The sequence below is a fragment of the Loxodonta africana genome, chromosome 11, assembly GCF_030014295.1.
Source record: "Loxodonta africana isolate mLoxAfr1 chromosome 11, mLoxAfr1.hap2, whole genome shotgun sequence".
NCBI lineage: Eukaryota > Metazoa > Chordata > Mammalia > Proboscidea > Elephantidae > Loxodonta > Loxodonta africana.
The window spans coordinates 19,011,064-19,035,568 of NC_087352.1; the positions used below are offsets into that span (position 1 = coordinate 19,011,064).

At 41.7% G+C, this 24,505-nt stretch overlaps 1 protein-coding gene and 1 long non-coding RNA gene across 18 annotated transcripts in view; one reads left to right on the plus strand and one right to left on the minus strand.

The window, feature by feature from the left end:
- Positions 1 to 216: 216 nt before the first annotated feature.
- LOC135227240 (uncharacterized) lies at positions 217 to 8,256 on the minus strand. 3 transcript variants are annotated; one of them, XR_010323384.1, is made up of 4 exons: positions 7,291 to 8,256; positions 6,352 to 7,115; positions 5,699 to 5,746; positions 217 to 1,594 (listed from the first exon to the last, which is right to left on the minus strand). It is a non-coding gene; the product is annotated as an uncharacterized LOC135227240 (long non-coding RNA). The 3 variants fall into 3 exon arrangements; XR_010323383.1 differs by having other exon boundaries at positions 220 to 1,594; positions 6,352 to 6,622; positions 6,909 to 7,703; XR_010323382.1 differs by having other exon boundaries at positions 221 to 1,594; positions 6,352 to 6,622; positions 7,291 to 7,697.
- The window catches only part of LOC100661519 (myeloid cell surface antigen CD33-like), a 109,277-nt gene continuing 91,007 nt past the window's right edge, over positions 6,236 to 24,505 (plus strand). For 5 of the 15 annotated variants that reach the window (XR_010323377.1, XR_010323378.1, XR_010323379.1 and 2 more), the window contains exons 1-3: positions 6,239 to 6,415; positions 7,483 to 7,655; positions 23,551 to 23,617. Coding sequence is in view for 10 of the 15 variants with exons in the window: in XM_064294113.1 (XP_064150183.1) it covers positions 7,563 to 7,655; positions 23,551 to 23,617 (160 nt within the window). In the remaining 5 variants the exon portion in view is untranslated. Of the gene's footprint in view, positions 6,416 to 7,482; positions 7,656 to 23,550; positions 23,618 to 24,505 lie in introns of those variants that run through there. The other 10 variants (XM_064294117.1, XM_064294118.1, XM_064294116.1 and 7 more) reach the window with 6 other exon arrangements.

The following is a 24,505-nucleotide window of genomic DNA, read 5'->3' on the forward strand; positions in this document are numbered from 1 at the left end:
GGTACTCAGCTACCACCACTGACTGCTATGATGGGGTTCACAGTAGAGGGTCCCAGACAGAGCTGGAGAAAAATGTAGAACAAAATTCTAACTTAAAAAGAAAGACCAGACTTGCTGGCCTGACAGAGTCTGGAGAAACCCTGAGAGTATGGCCCTGGACACCCTTTCAGCTCAGTAATGAAGTCACTCCTGAGGTTCAGCCTTCAGCCAAAGAGTAGACAGGCCCATAAAACAAAATGAGACGAAACAGGCACACCAGCCCTGGGGAAGGACCAGAAGGGACAAGAAAGCTGGTAATAGAGAACCCAAGATTGAGAAGGGAAAGTGTTGACATGTCGTGAGGTTGTTAACCAATGTCATAAAACAATATGTGTACTAACTGTTTAATGAGAAACTAGTTTGGTTCTGTAAACCTTCATCTAAAATACAATAAGAAAAGAAAAGTCATGCTGACTACTCATAAAATTGTATTTTAACCCTGGAAATTCCCCATTTATTTGACATCTACTTAGCGATATAGAATGGACATCTCAAACTTTACATGATCTTGAAGAACTCCTGATTTGTCACCTCAAACCATCTCCTTCACCAGTTTTCTAAAGCTCAGCGCCATGTGATATAACATCTATCCACATCTTAGCTTTATTCTGATTTCTTCCTTGGCCTTATCTCCATATCCAAACTAGCCATGAGAGCTATCAGTTCAAATTTTAAGGTATTTAAAAAATGTATTCACTTACCCTCATCCCCACTGCCATTGCCTTGTTCAGGATTTCTCAGCCTCAGCACTATTGACATGCATTCTGTGCATTATAAGATTTTCAAGGAGCCCTGGTGGTCCAGTGGTGAAGTGCTCGGCTACTAACTAAAGGTCTGCAGTTTGAACCCATCAGCTGCTCCACAGGAGAAAGACATGGCAGTATACTTCCACAAAGCTTACAGCCTTGGAAACCCTGTGGGGCAGTTCTACTCTGTCCTATAAGCTTGCAATGAATCGGGATCAACTCCACGGCAACAGGAACAGGATACAATTTTTAGCAGTATCTCTGGCCTCTACCCACCAGATGTCGACCAAATGTGACAGATGTGACAACCAAAATGTCTCCAGGCATTGTCAATTAGGTAGCAAAATCACCCCCAATGGAGAGTCACTGCCCTGGTCCAAGCCCTAATCATCACTCATCTATGTGATGGTGATAACCTACCGATTAGTCTTTCTGCTTCTACTTTGGCCCCTTCCAAAGTGCCTTCTCAATACATCAGCTAGTTTTTTTTTTTTTCTTTTTTAAATATAAATCACACTTAGTCACTCTTTTACTTAAACATTTTGATGGCCTGTCATTTTATTTGTCCCAGGGTGGTGCAAGTGGTTAAGTGCTCAACTGTTACCCAAAAGGTTGATGACTTGAAACTCCCCAGAGGTGCTTCCACCACACATCTGTCAGTTTGTCATACTGTGGTGGCTTGAGTGTTGCTGTGATGCTGGAAGCTGTGCCACCAGAATTCAAATATCAGCAGGATCACCCGTAGTAGAAAAGTTTCAGCAGAGCTTTCAGACGAAGACAGGCTAGAAAATAGACCTGGTGGTCTACTTCTGAAAAAAAAAAAAAATCGTTGTAAGTACTGCTTTCACTGAATCCCATAAGTTTTTTTATATTGTGTCTTCATTTTTATTGATCTCAATAAATTTTCTGATTTCCCCTGTGATTTCTCCTTTGACCCTGTCATGAATTGAATTGTGTCCCCTAGAAATGTGTGTCAAATTGGCTAGGCCATGATTCCTGGTATTGTGTGATTGTCCACCATTTTCTCATCTGATGTGATTTTCCTATGTTTTGAAAATCCTTGCTCTGTGATGTTATTGAGGCAGGATTACAGACAGTTATGTTAGTGATGCAAGGCTCAGTCTACAAGATTAGGTTGCATCTTGAATCAATCTCTTTTGACTTACGAAATAAAGAAGCAAGCAGAGAGATAAGGGGACTTCGTAACACCAAGAAAGCAGAGCCACAGAAGAGTATATCTTTTGGACCTGTGGTCCCTGTGCTGAGAAACTCCTAGGCCAGGGAAATATTGATGATTAAGAACTTCCCCCAGAACCAACAGAGAGAGAAAGCCTTTCCTGAGAGAGTTGGCTCCCTGAATTCAAACTTCTAGCCTCCTAATCTGTGAGAGAATAAACTTTTGTTTGATAAAGTCATGCACTTGTGGTATTTCTGTTACAGCTGCACTAGATAACTAAGACAGACTCATTGGATATTTAGGAGTATGTTGCTTTATTGCCACATATTTGTAAATTTTCCTATTTTCCTTCTGTTATTTATCTCTAATTTCATTCCTTTATGGCCAGAGAAGATACTTGGTTTGATTTAAATATTCTGAAATTTGTTGAAACTTGTTTGGGGTAATGCCAGAAACAATTTAAAGATCTTCATAGAAGTTCGCTTGCATCTGACAAGACACAAATCTCCAGGTGCATGGGGTGAAACTTCAAAGGCCAGACAAGAACAATTTCCACAGAGAGAACGATAAGCTGAGAGCCATAAGAAAAAAATTCCCAGAGCTCACAAACAGTTGGGAATTTTGTATATTCCTTTCAGCCACAGTGAAGATGCCTCCTTGAATATGTGGGGTATTCAGTAAAAATTCCAAAAGGACCATGGCATACAAGTAAAACTAAATTAACCTAGAATAAAGACAATGCTAGACCTACCCTAGGAGAGCTCTGTCAAAGAGGAAACTACCAAATTATTACCATTTACAACAGCCCCCAAGAAGATAAAATACATAGGAATAAATCTAACCAGAGATGTAAAATACCTGTATGAAGAAAACTACATGACACTGCTGCAAGAAACCAAAAGAGACCTACATAAGTGGAAAAACATACGATGCTCCTGAATAGGAAGACTCAACCTTGTGAAAATCTCTATTCTACCCAATGCAATCCCGATCCAAATTCCAATGCCATTTTTTAATGAGATGGAGAAACAAATCACCAAATTCATATGGCAAGGGAAGAGGCCACAGGTAAGTAAAGCATTACTGAAAAAGAGCAAAGTGGGAGGCCTCACACTACCTGATTTTACCACCTACTATACCACAACAGTCATCAAAACAGCCTGGTACTGGCACAACAGATACATAGACCAATGGAACAGAATTGAGAATCCAGACGTAAATTCATCTACCTATGAGTATCTGATATTTGACAAAGGCCCAAAGTCCTTTAAGTGGGGAAAAGACAGTCTCTTTAACAAATGGTGCTGGCATAACTGGATATCCATCTGCAAAAAAAAATGAAACAAGACCCATACCTCACACCATGCACAAAAACTAACTCAAAGTGGATTAAAGACCTAAATATGAAATCTAAAAGGATAAAGACCATTGAAGAAAAAATAGGGGCAACTCTAGGAGCTCTAATACATGGCATAAACTATATAAGACATTAGTAACAATGGACAAACATCAGAAGAGAAACAAGATAACTGGGAGCTCCTAAAAATCAAACACTTATGCTCTTCCAAAGACTTTACCAAAAGAGTAAAAAGGCAACCTACGGACTGGGAAAAACTTTCTTGCTACGACAAATCCAATCAGCATCTAATCTCTAAAATCTACAAGATGCTGCAAAACCTCAACAACAACTAGACAAATAACCCAGTTAAAAAATGGGCAAAGCATATGAACAGGCACTTCACTAAAGAAGACATTCAAGCGGCTAACAGATACATGAGGAAATGCTCACAATCATTAGCCATTAAAGAAATGCAAATCAAAACCACAATGAGATACTATCTCAACCCAACGAGGCGAGCATTAATCCAAAAAACACAAAATACTAAATATTGGAGAGGTTGTGGAGAGACTGGAACACTAATACACTGCTGGTGGCAGTGTAAAATGGTACAACCACTTTGGAAATCAATTTGGCACTTCCTTAAAAAGCTAGAAACAAAACTACCATACAATCCAGCAATTGCACTCTTTGGAATATATCCTAGAGAAATAAGAGCCCTCACACTAATAGATATCTGCACACCCATGTTCATTGCAGCACTGTTTACAACAGCAAAAAGATGGAAACAACCAAGGCGCCCATCAACTGATGAATGGATGAACAAATTATGGTATATTCACATAGTAGAATACTATGCAACCATAAAGAACAACAATGAATCCATGAAACATCTCATAACATGGATGAATCTGGATGGTATTATGAAGAGTGAAATAAGTCAGTCACAAAAGGACAAATATTGTATGAGACCACTATTATAAGAACTCAAGGAAAGGTTTAAACACAGAAGAAAACATTTTTGATGATGTGAGGGTGGGGAGGGAGGGAGAGGGGAATTCACAAACTGGATAGTAGACATGAATTATCTTAGGTGAAGAGAAGGGCAACACACAATGTAGGGAAAGTCAGCACCACTGGACTAAACCAAAAGCTAAAAAGTTCCCTGAACTCAACCAAACACTTCGAGTGACAGTGTAGCAGAGGCAGGGGTCTGGGGACCATGGTTTCAGGGGATATCTAGGTCAATTGGCATAACAAAGTTTATTAAGAAAATGTTCTGGATCCTACTTTGGCGAGAGGCTTCCGGGGTCTTAAAAGTTAACAAATGGCCAGCTAAGATGCATCAATTGTTCCCAACCCACGTGGAGCAAAGGAGAATGAAGAACACAAAAGACACAAGGAAAATATTAGCCCAAGAGGCAAAAGGGAACACATAAATCAGGGACTTCATCAGCCTGAGACCAGAAGAACTAGATGGTGCCTGGCTACCACCAATGACCACCCTTACAGAGAACACAACAGAGAGTCTCTGACTTAGCAGGAGAAAAGTGGGGTGCAGAACTGAAATTCTGGTAAAAAGACCAGACTCAATGGTCTGACTGAGACTGGAGGAACCCCAGAAGACTTGGCCCCCAGACTCTCTGTTAACCAGAACTAAAACCATTCCCGAAGCCAACTCTTCAGGCAAATAACAGAATGGACTATAAGACATAAAATGATATTGTGAAGAGAGTGCTTCTTAGTTCAAGAAGATACACGAGACTAAATGGGGGCAACTCCTGTCTGAGGTCGAGATGAGAAGGCAGAAAGGGATAGGAGCTGATTTAGTGGACGCAGGGTATTTGGGGTGGAAAGGAAGAATGTGTGGTCACATTATAAGGAGGGGAAAAGGGGAAGTCTTAGCTTAGGGGGCACTGAGTCTCTGTTAGTGGTGGTGGAATTATTTGGAAATGATAGAGGTGAGAGTTGCACAACATGAAAAACAAAACCAGTACCATGGGATTGTACATAAAACGTGATGAATTGGCAAATGTATTGTTATATATATTTTTACCGCAGTAAAACATTTTAAGAAAAACCAACACAAACAAAAACCAAATTGAAGGACTAATTAGGGTCCAGATCCTGAGAGGCATGAGGGCAGGGTTTAGGATGGGAATGTAGCCCTGAACTGGAGACAGCTGTACCCATGGGGCTTAGCAATGAGAAGGTCATGGATGATCTTGGTGATAGCAAGGTCAGGGTGAAGGGAGGCCAGTTGTAGGGTCATGAGTGAGTGAGGGGTTTCCCACCTCTGCTGTCCCCACACCTGGTCTGAGGCCTCCTCCCTCCTGAATTGTGAGACCCCAGACCTCCCGTTCACCACAGCTCCAGAGAGGAGCAGCTGCTCCCTACCTGTGTTATTCTCCTGGAACACACTGATAGTCAGGTTCTGTGGAGCATCTGGACAGACAGAAACACAGTTATGTGTTGCTTAACGTCCACATATGTTCTGTGATAAAGATGTTATATTATATACAGGCAGTCCCTGGGTTTACTAACTTCAGACTTAAGTACAACCTGTAGTTGTACATAAAGTCTATCATATTAAAAATTTGAGGTATATTTAATGGTTCATAGTAATAAATGGTGTTACTTTGCAACTTGCATCAAAACATTATTATTATTATTACTGTATTACTATGTTAAAGATATTTTAGTGTATTGGGAAGTGTTTCTTTAATGTTTTTTATGCATAGAAAGGCACACTACATGTATTTCTGAACGATATTATAACCTTAGAGGACCATGGACGTACATGAAGTTGAAAGTTTTCCGAATGGATGTTATGCATTTCATGACTTTAATTGTTTTCTTTTCAGTGGCAGAAACATGGGTGTTGGCCCTTTTCTCACAGAATCTTGAGAAATAGGAAGGAGGTGGAGTCTAATGTCTCTTTCCTCACCAGCCCCTTCTTTCAGGACCAGCACCCAGTACCCCAGGCTCTGCCCCACTTCTCCCAACACCCACGACCCTCAGGGACCTAGGTGTCCCTGCCCAGCACTCACAGGACACATTGAGCTGGTGGTACTCTCCGTGGCCGCACCTGCTCCAGGGAAAGTCGCTCAGCAGGTAAGGTTGGTACCGCGGTGACGTGGCTCTGGGGTGAGGGTGAGCTCCGAGGAGTGGGGAGTCTTGGAGCCCAGGGTTTTGAGGGCAACCCCAATCCAGGAGAAGGTGAGGGGCGTCCCCCTCTTACAGGCCCACGGCACCTTACAAGTTATGTTCGTGGGGTGGCCTGACTTGAGGATTCCCTGGATGTGGATGTCTGTGTCAGGGCTGGGGAGAAAGAGAGAGATAGGTATCGAGACCACGGAGATGGGGATCCTCAGTGGCCCCTGAAAGCAACCTCTGTCTCAAGATGGCTTGCTTCTCCCCAGCCAGCGCCGGTGTCCTGTTCCCCTCAGTCTCTCCCAGGATGAAGATCGAGGGGTTCCACCCCTCTCCTGTCCTGGGGGCCATGACCTTCCCCTGTAGCCTTTCCCTGACCCCAATCCTTACTGGTCACATGCACATAGAGCTGATTATATTTGAAACTGTATTTCACATAACGTCCTCTGATGACCTTAAAGACATATGATCCTGTGTCCACCATCCTGGCATCTCTGATATCCAGGGAACGGTTATAATCCTGTGGGTCTCCAATGAGGTGGAATTGGTTCTTGGCCTCCTCCCGCACTTTTCTAGCTGGGTCATTAGTGGCTGCTGGAGCATTGGAGACATAATTGTCCTCATTCTGGAACCAGTAGCCATAAACAGGGTCAGTCCAGCCCTACTTGGGGTAAAAGACAGAGCAGGGCACGAGGATGCACAGACCCTCCTGCATTGTTACTCCCTCTTTCATTCACAACAGGAATCTCAAATCTTGAGCGAGGGACCCTGTAGGATACAAGGGTCAGCCGCAGCTCCAGCCCCAGCACCACTGCCCCATCCCCTTGGCCACTCACCTGCCCACAGCAAGGGCAACAGCAGCAGCAGCATCTTTGGAGTTAGGCGCACAGGGCCCTGGTGTCAGAGGACTGTGAAGGAGCCCCAATAGGAAGCTCAGGGATGAGGTCAGAAAAGTGACTAACCACAGAAGAAGAACCTCATACCACATGCTGTCAGAGCCCTGGAGGGAAACTGTTTCTGCTTTCTAGGTGGAGTCCCAGTGGGGTCACACACAGCTGAGGAAGATTCCGTCTCCAGCTCCTGGCTCTCTGTCTGTGGGCTTCCCCTCATGCACCACTGTCCACATCAGGAAAACAGATGCTGCCTGTCCAAGCTCTGTGGATCACAGCTTCTAGATGCTCAGGAGAGCCAGTCCTGCCAGGTATGGGACTCAGAAGGGGTCGGAGGGAGAACCACATGGCATTAAACAGGGTGAAGTGTCCCTGGAGTGAGGAAGGTGCACTGAACTGAATGAATGAATCCAACAACCACATCATGAGCATCTTCTACTCCTTGCTGGGTAATGGAGTCAAAGAGGAGGCTATGACCGTTCTATTCTGCATACATGGAGTCACAATATTGGTCACATTAAATAAAACAAATCTGTTATTGTCCAGTCCCAACTCATGGCAATCCCATGTGTTACAGTGTACAACTAATACATAGGATTTTCTTGGCTATAATCTTTATGAATGGAACCCTGGTGGTGCAAAGGTTAAGCGTTCCGCTGTAAACCAAAAGGTGGTTCAAATCTACCCAGCAACTCCCAGGGAGAAAGACCTGGCAATCTGCTCCTGTAAAGATTACACCCAATAAACCCTTTGGGGCAGTTCTACTTTGTCCTATATGGTCGCAATAAGTTGGAATTTACTCAACAGCACCCAACAACCACACTAAGTAGATAGCGGATAAGAACTATTTTAGGTGAAGGGAAAGACAACACACAATACAGGAGAGGTCAGCACAACTGGACTAAATCAAAAGCAAAGAAGTTTCCTGAATAAAATGAATGCTTCAAAGGCCAGTGTAGCAGTTGTAGGGGTTTGGGGACCATGGTTTCAGGGGATATCTAAGTCAATTGGCATAATAAAATCTATTAAGAAAACATTCTGCATCCCACTTTGGAGAGTGGCGTCTGGGTCTTAAACACTAACAAGTGGCCATCTAAGACGCATCAATTGGTCTCAACCTATTTGGAACAAAGGAGAATGTAGAACACCGAAGATACAAGGTAATTATGAGCCCAAGAGACAGAAAAGTCCATATGAACCAGAGGTTACATTAGCCTGAGACTAGCCCGACTACAACTGATGACTGCCCTTACAGGGAACACAACAGAGAATCCGTGAGGGAGCAGGAGAGCAGTGGGATGCAGACCCCAGATTCTCATAAAAAGACCAGACTTAATGGTCTGTCTGAGACTAGAATGACCCCAGAGGTCATTGTCCTCAGACCTTCTGTTAGCCCAAGACAGGAACCATTCCCAAAGCCAACTCTTAAGACAGGGATTGGACTGGACTACAGGATAGATAATGATACTGGTGAAGAATGAGCTTTTTGGTTCAAGTAGACACATGAGACTATGTTGGCATCTCCTGTCTGCAGGGGAGATGAGAGGGCAGAGGGGGTCAGAAGCTGGCCAAATGGACACAAAAAGGGAGAGCGGAGGGAAGGAGAGTGCTGTTTCATTAGAGGGAGAGCAATTAGGGCAATTAGGAGTAAATAGCAAGGTGTTTATAAATTTTTGTACGAGAGTCTGACTTGATTTGTAAACTTTCACTTAAAGCACAAAAAAAACAGGAGGAGTGGCAGTGCTAATCTCAGATAAAATAGACTTTAAAACTAAAGTCATCAAAAAGACAGAGAAGGTCGCTATATAAAGATTAAAGGGACAATCCATTATGAAGACATAATCATAATAAATATCTACACACCCAATGACAAGGCTCCAAAATACATAAAACAAACTCTAACAGCACTTAAAAGAGAAACTGACAGTTCCACAATAATAGTAGGAGACTTCAACACACCACCGTTGGTAAAGGACAGAACATCGAGAAAGAAACTCAACAAAGATACAGAAGATCTAAAGGGTGCAATCAGCCAATTTGACCTCATAGACATATAGAGAACACTGCACCCAACAGCTGCAAAGTACACATGGAACATTCTCCAGAATAGACCACATCTTAGGCCACAGAGCCACCCTCAACAAAATCCAAAACATTGATATTATACAAAGTATCTTCTCTGACCACAAGGCCATCAAAGTGGAAATTAACAATAGGAAGAGCAAGGAAATAAAAAATCAATTACATGGATACTGAATAATACCCTGCATAAAAATCACTTGGTATAGAAGAAATCAGAGATGGAATAAAAAAATTCCTAGAATCAAACGAGAATGAAAAGTCATCATATCAAAACTTTTGGGACACAGCAAAGGCAGTGCTCAGAGGTTAATTTATAGCAATAAGTGCACACATCAAAAAAGAAGAAAGGGACAAAATCAAAACATTGACTACACAGCTCAAACAAATAGAGAACTGCAAAAGAAGCCCACAGCCACCAGAAGAATGGAAATAATAAAGATCATAGTAGAAATAAACTGAATAGAGAATTAAAAAAAAATAGAAAGAATCAACAAAACCGAAAGTTGATTCTTTGAAAGGGTCAACAAAATCGACAAACCATTAACCAAATTGACAAAACAAAACAGGAGAGGACACAAATAGCCCAAATAAAAAATGAAATGGGAGACATTACTACCAACCCAACTGAAATAAAAAGGATCACAACAGAGAATTATGAAAAACTACTCTCCAACAAATTTGAAAACCTATTGGAACTGGACAAATTTCTAGAAACACACTACCTACCCAAACAAACACAAAATGATGTTGAAAATCTGAACAGACTCATAACAACAGAAGAGGTTGAAAAGGTAATAATAATAATAAAACTCCCAACAAAAAAATCCCTGGCCCAGGTGGCTTCACTGAAGAATTCTACCAAACATTCAGAGAAGAGCTTACACCAGTATTACTCAAATTATTTCAGAACTTAGAAAAGGAAGCAATACTTCCTAATTCATTCTATGAAGCCACCATAACCCTGATACCAAAACCAGGCAAAGACACAACAAAAAAGACAATTACAGACCAATATCTCTCATGAATATAGATGCAAAAATTCTCAACAAAGTTCTAGTCAATATAATTCAGCAGCACATCAAAAAAATAATACACACAACCAAGTAGGATTCATCCCAGGTATGCAAGGATGGTTCAACATTAGAAAATAAACTAATGTAATCCACCACATAAATGAAAGAAAAGGATCACATGATCATCTCAATCAACACAGAAAAGGCATTAGACAAAGTACAACACCTATTCTTGATAAAAACTCTCAATAAAATAGGCATAGAAAAGAAATTTCTCAACATAATAAAGGGTGTCTATACAAAACCAACAGCCAACATCATTCTCAATGGAGAGTGGCTGAAAATATTCCCACTGAGAACAGAAACAAGACAAGGATGTCCTTTATCATCACTCCTACTTAACATTGTGCTGGAAGTCCTACTTTTTTTTTTTTTTTTGAAAGTCCTAGCTACAGCAATAAGGCAAGAAAAAGAAATACAGGGCATCCAAATTGGTAATGAAGAAGTAAAACTGTTCCTATTTGCAGATGATATGATACTATACAGAAAAATCCAAAAGATTCCATCAGAAAATTACAGAACTAAGAAATATTCAGCAGATTAGCAGGATACAAGATAAACATACAAAAATTCACTGGATTCCTATATACCAATAAAGAGAATGGTGAAAAGAAAATCAGGAAAAAGCTTCCATTTATAACTGTTGTTGTTGTTAGGTGCCGTCGAGTCGGCTCCTACTCATAGCAACCCTATGCAAAACAGAAGGAAACACTGCGCCATCCTTACAATCGTTGTTATGCTTGAACTCGTTGTTGCAGCCACCGTGTCCAATCCACCTTGTTGAGGGTCTTCCTCTTTTCCACTGACCCTGTACTCTGCCAAGCATGATGTCATTCTCCAGGGACTGATCTTTCCTGACAACATGTCCAAAGTATGTAAGATGCAGTCGCACCATCCTTGCTTCTAAGGAGCATTCTGGTTGTACTTCTTCCAAGACAGATTTGTTTGTTCTTTTGGCAGTCCATGGTATAGTCAATATTCTTCGCCAACACCACAATTCAAAGGCATCAACTCTTCTTCGATCTTCCTTATTCATACTCCAGCTTTCACATGCATATGTTGCGATTGAAAATACCATGGCTTGGGTCAGGTGCACCTTAGTCTTCAGGGTGACATCTTTGCTCTTCAACACTTTGAAGAAGTCCTTTGCAGCAGGTTTGCCCAATGCAATGCATCTTTTGATTTCTTGACTGCTGCTTCCATGGCTGTTGATTGTGGATCCAAGTCAAATGAAATCCTTGACAACTTCAATCTTTTCTCCGTTTATCATGATGTTGCTCATTGGTCCAGTTGTGAGGATTTTTGTTTTCTTTATGTTGAGGTGGAATCCATACTGAAGGCTGTGGTCTTTGATCTTCATTAGTAAGTGCCTCAAGTCTTCTTCACTTTCGGCAAGCAAGGTTGTGTCATCTGCATAATGCAGGTTGTTAATGAGTCTTCCTCCAATCCTGATGCCCCGTTCTTCTTCATATAGTCCAGCTTCTCGGATCATTTGTTCAGCATACAGATTAAATAGGTATGGTGAAAGAATATAACCCTGACGCACACCTTTCCTGACTTTAAACCAATCAGTATCCCCTTGTTCTGTCCGAACAACTGCCTCTTGATCTATGTAAAGGTTCCTCATGAGCACAATTAAGGGTTCTGGAATTCCCATTCTTCGCAGTGTTATCCATAGTTTGTTATGATCCTCAAAGTCAAATGCCTTTGCATAATCAATAAAACACAGGTAAACATCCTTCTGGTATTCTCTGCTTTCAGCCAGAATCCATCTGACATCAGCAATGATATCCCTGGTTCCACGTCCTCTCCTGGAATCAGCCTGAATTTCTGGCAGTTCCCTGTCAATATATTGCTGCAACTGTTTTTGAATGATCTTCAGCAGAATTTTGCTTGCGTGTGATATTAATGATATTGTTCTATAATTTCCACATTCAGTTGGATCACCTTTCTTGGGAATAGGCATAAATATGGATTTCTTCCAATCGGTTGGCCAGGAAGCTGTCTTCCATATTTCTTGGCATAGATGAGTGAGCACCTCCAGTGCTGCATCTGTTTGTTGAAACATCTCGATTGATATTCCATCGATTCCCGAAGCCTTGTTTTTTGCCAATGTCTTCAGAGCAGCTTGGACTTCTTCCTTCAGTACCATCGGTTCCTGATCATATGCCACCTCTTGAAATGGTTGAATATCGACTAATTCTTTTTGGTATGATGACTCTGGGTATTCCTTCCATCTTCTTTTGATGCTTCCTGCATCATTTCATATTTTCCCCATGGAATCCTTCACTATTGCAACTCGGGGCTTGAATTTTTTCTTCAGTTCTTTCAGCTTGAGAAACACTGAGCGTGTTTTTACCTTTTGGTTTTCACTCTCCAGCTCTTTGCACATGTCAGTACAATACTTTGTCTTCTCGAGAGGCCCTTTGAAATCTTCTATTCAGTTCTTTTACTTCTTGAATTCTTCTTTTGCTTTAGCTGCTCAACGCTCAAGAGCAAGTTTCAGAGTCTCCTCTGACATCCATCTTGGTCTTTTCTTTCTTTCCTGGATGATGTTCTTGATATCATTCCACAACTCATCTGGTTTTCGGTCACTAGTGTTCAATGCGTCAAATCTATTCTTGAGATGGTCTCTAAACTCAGGTGGGATATACTCAAGGTCATATTTTGGCTATCGTGGACTTGCTCTGATTTTCTTCAGTTCAGCTTGAACTTGCATATGAGCAATTGATGGTCTGTTCCACAGTCGACCCCTGGCCTTGTTCTGACTGATGATATTGAGCTTTTCCATCGTCTCTTTCCACAGATGTAGTCAATTTGATTTCTGTGTGTTCCATCTGGGGAGGTCCATGTATAGTCGCCGTTTATGTTGGTGAAAGAAGGTATTTGCAACAAAGAAGTCATTGGTCTTGCAAAATTCGATCATTCGATCTCCAGCATTGTTTCTATCGCCAAGGCCATATTTTCCAACTACTGATTCTTATTCTTTGTTTCCTACTTTTCCGTTCCAATCGCCGGTAATTATCAATGCATCTTGATTGCATGTTCGATCAATTTCAGACTGCAGCAGCTGATAAAAATCTTCTATTTCTTCATCTTTGGCCCTAGTGGTTGGTGTGTAAATTTGAATAATAGTCGTATTAACTGGTCTTCCCTGTATGTGTATGGATATTATCCTATCACTGACAGGGTTGTACTTCAGGATAAATCTTGAAATGTTCTTTTTGACGATGAATGCACCACCATTCCTCTTCAAGTTGTCATTCCCAGCATAGTAGACTATATAATTGTCGGATTCAAAACGGCCAATACCAGTCCATTTCAGCTCACTAATGCCTAGGATATCGATGTTTATGCGTTCCGTTTCATTTTTGACAATTTCCAATTTTCCTAGATTCATACTTCTTACATTCCGGGTTCTGATTATTAATGGATGTTTGCAGCTGTTTCTTCTCATTTTGAGTCATGCCACATGAGCAAATGAAGGTCCCGAAAGCTTTACTCCATCCACGTCATTAAGGTCGACTCTACTTTGAGGAGGCAGCTCTTCCCCAGTCATCTTTTGAGTGCCTTCCAACCTGGGGGGCTCATCTTCCAGCACTATATCAGACAATGTTCTGCTGCTACTCATAAGGGTTTCACTGGCTAATGCTTTTCAGAAGTAGACTGCCAGGTCCTTCTTCCTAGTCTGTCTTATTCTGGAAGCTCAGCTGAAACCTGTCCTGCATGGGTGACCCTGCTGGTATCTGAATACCGGTGGCATAGCTTCCAGCATCACAGCAACACACAAGCCCCCACAGTAAGACAAACTGACAGACACATGGGGGACCATTTATAATAGTCCCTAAAAAAATAAAATACTTAGGAATAAATCTAACCAGGGTTGTGAAAGGCCTATACAAAGAAAACTACAAAACACTATTGGAAGAATACAAAAGAGATCTACGTAAATGGAAAAACATACCATGTTCATGGATAGGTAGATTCAGCATTGTGAAAATGACAACTCTACCCAAAGCAATTTACAAATACAATATGATCCCAATCCAAATACCAACAACATTCTTGAATTAGACAGAAAAGCGAATCATTAACTTTATATTGAAAGGGAAGAAGCTCCATATAAGTAAAACACTATTGAAGAGGAATAAAGTGGGAGAACTTGCCCTCCCTGACCTCAGAACTTACTATACAGCTGCAGTAGTGAAAACAGCCTGGTACTGGTTCAATGGCAGGTACATTGACCAATGGAACAGAATTGAGGATCCAGATGTAAGTCCATCCACCTATGATCACCTGATCTTTGCCAAGGGCCCAAAGTCCATCAAATGGGGAAATGACAGTCTTTTTAACAAATGGTGCTGACAAAACTGAATGTTCATCTGCAGAAAAATGAAACAGGACCAATTCCTCACACCATATACAAAAATTAATTCAAAATGGATCAAAGGCCTAAATATAAAGCCAAAAACTATAAAGATCATAGAAGAAAAAATAGGATCAATGCTAGAAGCCCTAATACACAGCATTAACAGTTTACCAACCATAACTAAGAACATACAAACTCTAGAAGATAAGCTAGATAACTGGGATCTTCTAAAAATTAAGCACTTAATGCTCATCAAAAGACTTCATCAAGAAGGGTAACACAGTACACAATATTGGGGAAGCCAGCACAACTTGTACAAGGCAAGGTCATGAAAACTCGATAGACAGGTACAAACTCCCTGAGGGATCGAATAGCTGGGCTGAGGGCTGTGGGGTCCATGGCCTCGGGGAACATCTAGCTCAATTAGCATAATACAGTTTACAAATAAATGTACCACATCTACCACAGCCTCCTCCAAGCTGAGTCCAGTACAACTAGGTGGTACCTGGCTACCACCACTGACTGCTGTGATCAGGATCACAATAGAGGGTCCCAGACAGAGCTGGAGAAAAATGTAGAACAAAATTCTAACTCAAAAAGAAAGACCAGACTTATTGGCCTGACAGAGTCTGGAGAAATCCTGAGAGTATGGCCCTGGACACCCTTTCAGCTCAGTAATGATGTCACTCCTGAGGTTCACTCTTCAGTCAAAGATCGGACAGGCCCATAAAACAAAACAAGACTAAAGGGGCACACCAGCTCAGAGCAAGGACTAAAAGGCAGGAGGGAAGAGGGAAGCTGGTAATAGGGACCCCAAAGTTGAGAAGGGAGAGTGTTGACTTTTCGTGAGGTTGTTAACTGATGTCATAAAACAATACATGTACTAACTGTTTAATGAGAAATTAGTTTGTTCTGTAAGCTTTCATCTAAAGTACAATAAAAGAGAACCTACTGACTGGAAAAACTTTTTGGCGCTGACAAATCCAACAAAGGTCTGATCTCTAAAATCTATAAGAAAATCCAACACCTCTACAACAAATGAGACAAATAATTCAATTAAAAAATGAGCAAAGGAAATGAACAGACACTTCACCAAAGAAGACATTCAACCGGCTAACAGACACATGAGGAAAATGCTCGCAATCACTAGCCATTAGAGAAATGTATATTAAAGCCACAATGAGATACCAACTCACCCAACGTTACTAGCACGAATCAAAAAAACAGGAAATGGCTGTGGAAAGATTGGAACTCTTATGCACTGCTGGCAGGAATGCAAAATGTTACAACCATTTTGGAAAACAATATGGCACCTCCTTAAAAACTAGAAATAGAAATACCATATAATCCAGCAATCCCACTCCTAGGAATGTATCCTAGAGAAATAAGAGTCATCACACGAATAGACATACGCACAACTATGTTCACTGCAGCATTGTTTACAATAGCAAAAGATGGAAACAACCTAGATGCCCATCAACAGATGAATGAATAAACAAGCTATGGTACACACACACACAGTGGAGTACTATGCAACAATAAAGAACAATGCTGAATCTGCAAAGCACCTCACAACATTGATGAATCTGGAGGGCATTATGCTGAATGAAATAAGTCAACATGAAAGGGCAAATATTGTGTGAGGCCACTACTGTAAAATCTCATGAAAAGGTTTACACACAGAAAGAAACAATCTTTGAATGTTATGAGGGAGGGGAGGAGTGGGGATGGAAAAACACTAAATAGACAATAGATAACGGGTAACTTTGGCGAAGGGTAAGATAGCATACACTGGGAAAGCCAGCACAGCTTGTACAAGGCAAGGTCATGGAAGCTCCATAGACACATCCAAACTCCCTGAAGGACTGAATTACTCAGCTGAGGGCTGTGGGGACCATGGTCTTGGGGAACATCTAGCTTAACTGGCATTAACATAGTTTACAAAGAAAATGTTGTACGTTCTATTTTGGTGAGTAGTGTCTGGGGTCTTAGAAGCCTGTGAGCAGCCATCTAAGATACTCCAATGGTCTCATCCCTCTGGAGCAAGGGAAAATGAAGAAAACTAAAAACACAACGGAAAGATTAGTCCAAAGGACTAATGGACCACAACTACCATGACCTCTACCAGACTGAGTCCAGTGCAACTAGATGGTACCTGGCTACCACCATTGACTGCTGTGACAAGGATCACAATAGAGAATCCCAGACAGAGCTGGAGAAAAATGTAGAACCAAATTCTAACTCATAAAAAATGGCTAGACTTACTGGCCTGACAGAGACTGGAGAAACTCTGAAAGTAAGGCCCCCAGACACCCTTTTAGCTCAGTAATGAAGTCACTCTTGAGCTTCACCTTTCAGCCAAAGATTAGACAGTCCCATAAAACAAAACAAGACTAAAGGAGCACACCAGCCCAGAGGCAAGGACTAGAAGGCAAGAGGAGACAGGAAAGCTGCTAATTGGGAACCTGAGGCCGAGAAGGGAGAGTGTTGACATGTCGTAGGGTTGTTAACCAATGTGATAAAACAATATGTGTACTGTTTAATGAGAAACTAGTCTGTTCTGTAAAACTTCATCCAAAGTGCAATAAAAAAAATTTTTTTTCTATAAACCTAAGACTGCTCTAAAAATAAATCTATGAAAGAAAACAAAAAACAAATGCAAGAAGTACTAAAGGACAAAGGCAAAGAAGATCTTAAGACACATAAAAAACAAGTAACAAAATGGTGGAAGTAAGTCACTTATCAGTAATTACAGTGAATGTAAATGGACAAAATGAGCTATCAAAATGCAGAGAGTGGTAGAACGCATTAAAAAGAAAATTGTCCAACTATACTCTGCTTATAACAGACACACCTTAAACCCAAGGGCGCAAAGTAGTTTGAAAGTGAAAGGATGGTGTCGTGTGTTGAATTATGTTCCCCAAAAATGTGTGTATCAACTTGGTTAGGTCATGATTCTCAGTATTCCCAGCATCTGTGGTTGTCCTCTATCTTGTGATTGTAATTTTATGTTAAGAGAATTAGGGTGGGATTGTAATGCCACCCTTATTCAGGTCACCTTCCTGATCCAATGTAAAGGGATTTTCCCTGGGGTGTGGCCTGCACCACCTTTTATCTCTCAAGAGGAAAGGGAAGCAAGCTGAGAGTTGGGACCTCATACCACCAAGAAAGCAGTGCCAGGAGCAGAGAGTGTCCTTTGGACCTGAGGTTCCTGTGCTGAGGTGCTCCCAGACCAAGGGAAGCCTGATGCATCACGAAGACCTTCCTCTAGAGCTGACAGAGAGAGAAAGCCTTCCCCTGGAGCTGATGCCCTGAATTTGGGCTTCTAGCCTACTTTACTGTGAGAGAATAAACTTCTCTTTGTTAAAGCCAGCCACTTGTGGTATTTCTGTTATAGCAGCACTAGATGACTAAGACAATTAAAAGGAAAGAGAATCAAGCAGAGAGTTGGGAATCTCATACCACCAAGAAAGCATGCCAGGAGCACAGCACATTCTTTGGACCTGAGGTTCCTGTGCTGAGATGCTCCCAGACCAACAGAAGACTGATGCATCACAAAGAACTTCCTCCAGAGCCGACACAGACAGAAAGCCTTCCCCTGGAGCTGATACTCTGAATTCAGACTTTTAGCCTACTAGACTGTGAGAGAGTAACTTCTCTTTGTTAAAGCTATGCGATTGTGGCATTTCTGTTATAGCAGCACTAGATGACTAAGACAGATGGAACAAAATATTCTATGTAAATAATAACCAAAAGAAAGCTGCAGTAGCAATCTTAACACCAGACAAAGTAGACTGTAAGATGAAATTTGTCAGAAGAGATAAAGATGGACGTTATGTAGTGATAATAATTAATCAAGAAGATTTAACAGTCATAAATACATATGGACCCAACATCAGGGCACCTACATATATAAAGCAAACACTGACAGAATTGAAGGGAGAAATAGATATTACTACAATATTAGTTGGAGAATTCAATACACTACTATCAATACTGGACAGAACATCTAGAAAGAAGATCAACAAGGAAACAGAGGACCTAAATAACACTATAAACCAATGAGACTTAACAGACATTTTGATAGTTAATGTTATATGTCAACTTGGCTAGGCCATGATTCTCAGTATTATGTAATTATCCTCCATCTTGTGATGGGATGTAATTACCTTCCATCATGTGATGGGATGTAATTACTTTCCATTTTGTGATATAATGTAATCACCTCTATGATGTGATCTGTTGTTATCAGCCAATCCGTAGTAATGGGAAAGGTGTGGCCTGCATCCAATATATATATATATATGTACATCCTGACAATGCTCACTTGCCTGCTTTGGATCCTGTTTCTGGCTCATCATCCTCTGACCTCCAGGTCTTGGAATTTGAGCCAGCATTGTATCATCTGACCTACTGACTTTAGGATTTGCCAGTTATGCAGCCCTGTGAGCCACCAGACTGTTGCCTGACCTGCTGACTTTGGGATTTGACAACTCCACAGCCTTGTGAGCCAGCAGACTGCTGTCTGACCTGCCGCTTCTGAATTTGTCAGCCTCTGAGTCAGAAGAAGCCTCTGGCTGATACCTGGCCCACAGACTTTGGGACTTGGCAGCCTCCACAACCACAGGAGCCATTTCCTTGAGATAAATCTACATATATATATCTATGCTTCACTAGTTTTCTTCTATAGAGAACCCAGGCTAAGACATTTGGTACCAGGAGTGGTTCTAGAGAAACAAAATCATAACGATGTTTTCTAAATTAGTTCTCAAGTTTGGCTAGTCTTAAAGGTGCTGAAGACACTGCCTCAAGTAGTAAAGAGGGCACTGCTAATCCATGGAATGAGGGATCGATGTTAATATGCAAAATATCACCACCAATAGGTCACGTATTAGTGACAAGCAAAGCACTGGGTGATTGTATGTTTGATACTTTTAAACAATTTTACCAAAAGAAGAAGTATAGAGAAGCTGGTTGGTTGGTCCTACTTTTACTAGAAAAAGTGGTGAAAGAAAGAAATGAACTCAGGGCTTCAGAGTCACAGACTGAGTGCTGCATAAAAGACCTCAAATTGTCCCCTTGTGCCCTGAAAGAAAACCTAACTTCTTGTAGTAACACGGCTGATATTGCTGAAAAACAAGCTCAGAGTCTTATTGTAAGAGTAGCTGAATTACTACACCAATTAAATTCCTAAACCTTGAATGGTGTCTGAAACTAAAGCGAGGGCATTGATTGGGAAGAAATGGGATCCCAAAACTTGGTATGAGGACGAACTGGCAGATAATCAGGAAGCTGGGAGCATGGAGCCCCTAAATTCCATTGAATTATTCCTGACGACAGAACTAACCTTCACACTCACATCAGAAACATTAGTGCATCTTTGTCTGCTAAACCACCTTCCCCAGGGAAACCATTATTCCTTCCACCCTATTTGATGAGATTACCCCAACTGTCTCTGAAGGGTCTTTGTCTGAGATGTCACCTGGAGCATTGCCTGAGGTAGATGCCATACAAGACATTGCTGAATGGTCCCATGACCCACACATACCACCCATTTTTGCTTCTAGACTTATAAATAGACTTAAGAGCCTCAAAAGGTAAAATACAAAGTGTGACCCAGGAGGAGGTACACACATTCCAAAAGAACTGCTTGATTTTTCTAAGATGTACAAACAGAAACCTGGTGAACATATGTGGGAATGCTATTAAGGGTGGGGGATAATGGCACAAGGAACATAAAGTTGGATCAGTCAGAGTTTATTGATATGGGCATACTAAATACAAATCCTTCACTCAATGTTTCAGCTTGAGAGGTTTGTAAAAGACCTAATAGTTTATTTAATTAGTTCGCTGAAGCATGAATTAAGCAGTGACCTACACTAAATCAAGTTGAAGTACCAGACCCACCTTGGTACTTCAAGGTGCCTACTCCTCAGCTGCTACCATTAAGGGATGCAATCAGTCCAATTGTAGTTATGTATCTTGATTCATTCAGGGCAGTTACCGCTGTCAAATCTGACTTACATAAAATGGAAATCACAGCAGTCTTCAGGGATGCTGGGGCTCCCTTCACAAATTTGTTCCTCACCATTGAGGTAAAAGGTGTGTCTTTTGAGCATTCCATATGCGGGTCTGTGGGTCTAACGTAATAAATCCACTCTAACATGCCAGTTTCCCTAAGCCTTTGGTTACCTTCTTCTACACTTCTGTGAGATATGCAGTCACCACTCTATGGTGGACAGAGGCAGCACTGCACCCCCTTTCTGGGATCTCCCTGAAGGACGGTAGTGAAGGGAAATCCTCCCAATAGGCAGAACTTCAAGCAGTACATCTGGTTGTTCACTTTTTTTGGAAGGAGTAATGGTCACATGTGCGATTGTGTACTGATTCATGGGCAATGGCCAATAGGTTTCCTGAATGGTCAGAGACTTGGAAGAAACGTGACTGGAAAATTGATGACAAGGCGATATGGGAAAGAAGTATGTGGATAAACTTCTCTGAATGGGCCAAAGAAGTGAAGATATTTGTATCTATGTGAATGCTCACCAAAGGATGACCTCAGCAGAGGAAGACTTGAAAAATCAAGTGGATAGGATGACGTGTTCTGTGGAAATCAGTCATATTCTTTCCTCAGCCATTCCTGTCATTGTCAGATCGGCTCATGAACAAAGTGGTTATGGTGGCAAGGATGGAAGTTATTCATGGGCCCAGTAACATGGCCTTACACTCACCAAGGCCAACTACAGACACTGTTGAGTGCTCAATCTGCTAGAACAGAGACCAACACTGAGCCCCCGATATGGCACCATTCCTCAAGGTGATCAGCCAGCAACCTGATAGCAGGTTGATTACATTGGACCACTTCCATCATGGAAAGGGCAGCTTTTCATCCTTACTGGGATAGACACTTACTCTGGATACAGACTTGCCTTCCCTGCACGCAATTCTTTTGCCATAACTACCATCCGTGAACTTAGGGAATGCCTTATCCACCGTCATGGTATCCCACACAGCATCACCTTGGATCAAGGGACTCACTTCACAGGAAATGAAGTGAGGCAATGGGCCCATGGTCATGGAATTCACTGGTCTTTCCATGTTCCCTAAAATCTTGAAGCAGCTGTCTTGGTAGAATGATGAAATGACCTTCTAAAGACACAATTATGGTGCCACCTTGGTGGCAATCCCTTGCAGAGTGCAATGTTCTCCAGGAGGCTGTATATGCTCTAAACCAGCTTCAAATATATTGTGCTGTTTCTCCCATAGCCAGGATTCATGGGTCCAGGAATCAACGGATGGAAATGGGAGCAGCACCACTCACTATTACCTCTAGTGATCCACTCTCAAAATTTTTGCTTCCTGTCCCCACAACTCTATGCTCTGTAGGTCTAGAGGTCTTGTTTCCAAAGAGAAGAATGCTCCCACCTGGAGACACATCACTGATTTCATTGAACTGGAAGTTAAGAATGCCAACTGGCCACTTTGGATTCCTTATGCCTCTCTGGATCAATGGGCAAAGAAGGGAGTTACAATATTGGCTGGTGTGATTGATCCTGATTATGAAGAGGAAATCAGATTGATGTTACATAAAGGAGGTAAAGAAGAGTACGTCCTGAATGCGGTAGATCCCTTAGGGTGTATCTTAGTACTACCATGCTCTGTGATTAAAGTCAATGGAAAACTACAGCAACCCACTTCCAACATGACTACTAATGGCCTTGACTCTTCAGGAATGAAGATTTCGGTTGCCCCACCAGGCAAAGAACCACAACCAGCTGAGGTGCTTGCTGAGGACAAAGGGAATACAGGATGAGTTGTAGAAGAAGGTAGTTCTAAATACCAATTATGACCACATGACCAGTGGTGGAAACAAGGACTGTAATTTTTATGAACATTTCTTTGTTTTAGGTGTTCATCAAATATTTTTGTTTTTATCACTTATAAAATATGAGACGTAAACAGAGTAGTGCATTTTTGATTGTATATGTGTTAGTTGTATCTTGTTAGGCACAAGTATGACTTCATAATCGCTTTATATAGAGCTTGTGTATGGTTTAAGGAGATGTATACAGGTGCCAGAAAATGCTGGTGGCATAGTGGTTAAGTGGTTAAGCCAAAAGTTTAGCAGTTCAAATCCAGCCCTTGGAAACTCTGTAGGGTAGTTTTGCTCTGGCCTATAGAGTTGCTAAAAGTCGGAATAGACTCGAGGGCAACGGGCTTGGTTTTCAGTTTTTTATAAAGGTGCCAAGTTGACAAGGGGTGGACCGTGATCATTAAGGTTGTGTGTCAACTTGGCCGGGCCATAATTCTCAGTGATTTGACAGTTATGATGTAGTTTGGCAGTCATATAATGATGTAATCCCTTACATGATGAGATCTGATATATCACCTCCATGATGGAATCTGCTGTGAGTAGCCAATCAGATTAAAAGGAGTTTCAATGGATTTGTGGCCTTCATCTAAGGTAGATGGACTTTCTGGCAAGTCTCTTGGGCTTTTCCTTGCTCTGGATCCTGCAGCTGGCTCCTGTTTATCTGACCTCTGTTTCTTGGGACTTGAGCAAGCAGCTTATGTGCCATCTTGCCTACTGATCTTGAGATTCGTCGTTCCCCACAGCCTGTGAGCCAGAGGTCTGCGGTCTGACCACCAATCTTGGGTTTGCCAGCTTTTTTTTTTTTTCAGGTATGTGAATCAGGAAAAGCCTCCAGCCTGACCCACGGACTTGGGACTTTCCAGTCTCTACAACCATGTGAGCCATCTCCTTGATATAAATTTGTCTCTCTCTATATTTATATGCTGCCTTAGTTATCTAACGCAAAAAAAAAAAAAACTTTTTAGTTTTTTTTTAGTTATCTAATGCTGCTATAACAGAAATACCACAAGTGGATGGCTTTAACAAAGAGAAGTTCATTTTCTCATAGTAAAGTAGGCTAAAAGTCCAAATTCAGGGCAACTCCAGCGGAAGGCTTTCTGTCTGTGTCAGCCTTCTCATCAATGTTTCCCCAGACTTGGAGCTTCTTCGTAAGGAACCCCAGATCCAAAGGTGCACTCTGCTCACAGAATTGCTTTCTTGGTGGTATGAGGTCCCTCTGTTTCACTGCTTGCTTCTTGCTTTTCTATCTCAAGAGATTGCCTCAAGACACAATCCACCCCGTAGGTTGAGCTCTGCCTCACTAACACAACTGCCACCCATCCTCCCTCATTAACATCATAGAGGCAGGATTTACAACAGATAGGAAAATCACACAATACCAGGAATCATGGCCCAGCCCAAATGATATACACTTTTTTGTGGGGATATAATTCAATCCATGACATACGCTTTACTGGTTTTGCTTTTCTGGAGAACCGGCCTAAGACAGGGATAAAGACAAGACTGGACAAGTTCAGAAGAAAACTGGAGAAGCGGAATGGGGAGAGTGAGCACTACCAAACTTTTAGAAGTTGCACTGTAAAGGGGAACAGAGAAATGCTCTGTAGATGGAAGAGCTCAGTGGAAACTTTGCTAGCTCCCTCCCAGGCATATTGGTCTCTAACCTTAATCCCATGGACGTCCCTGTACTGTGGGAGGGTCTGTGCCTATTTCTCCAAAATACCAGGGTCTCCTGGAGAGGAGATATGGGTCTGATTGGGTCCC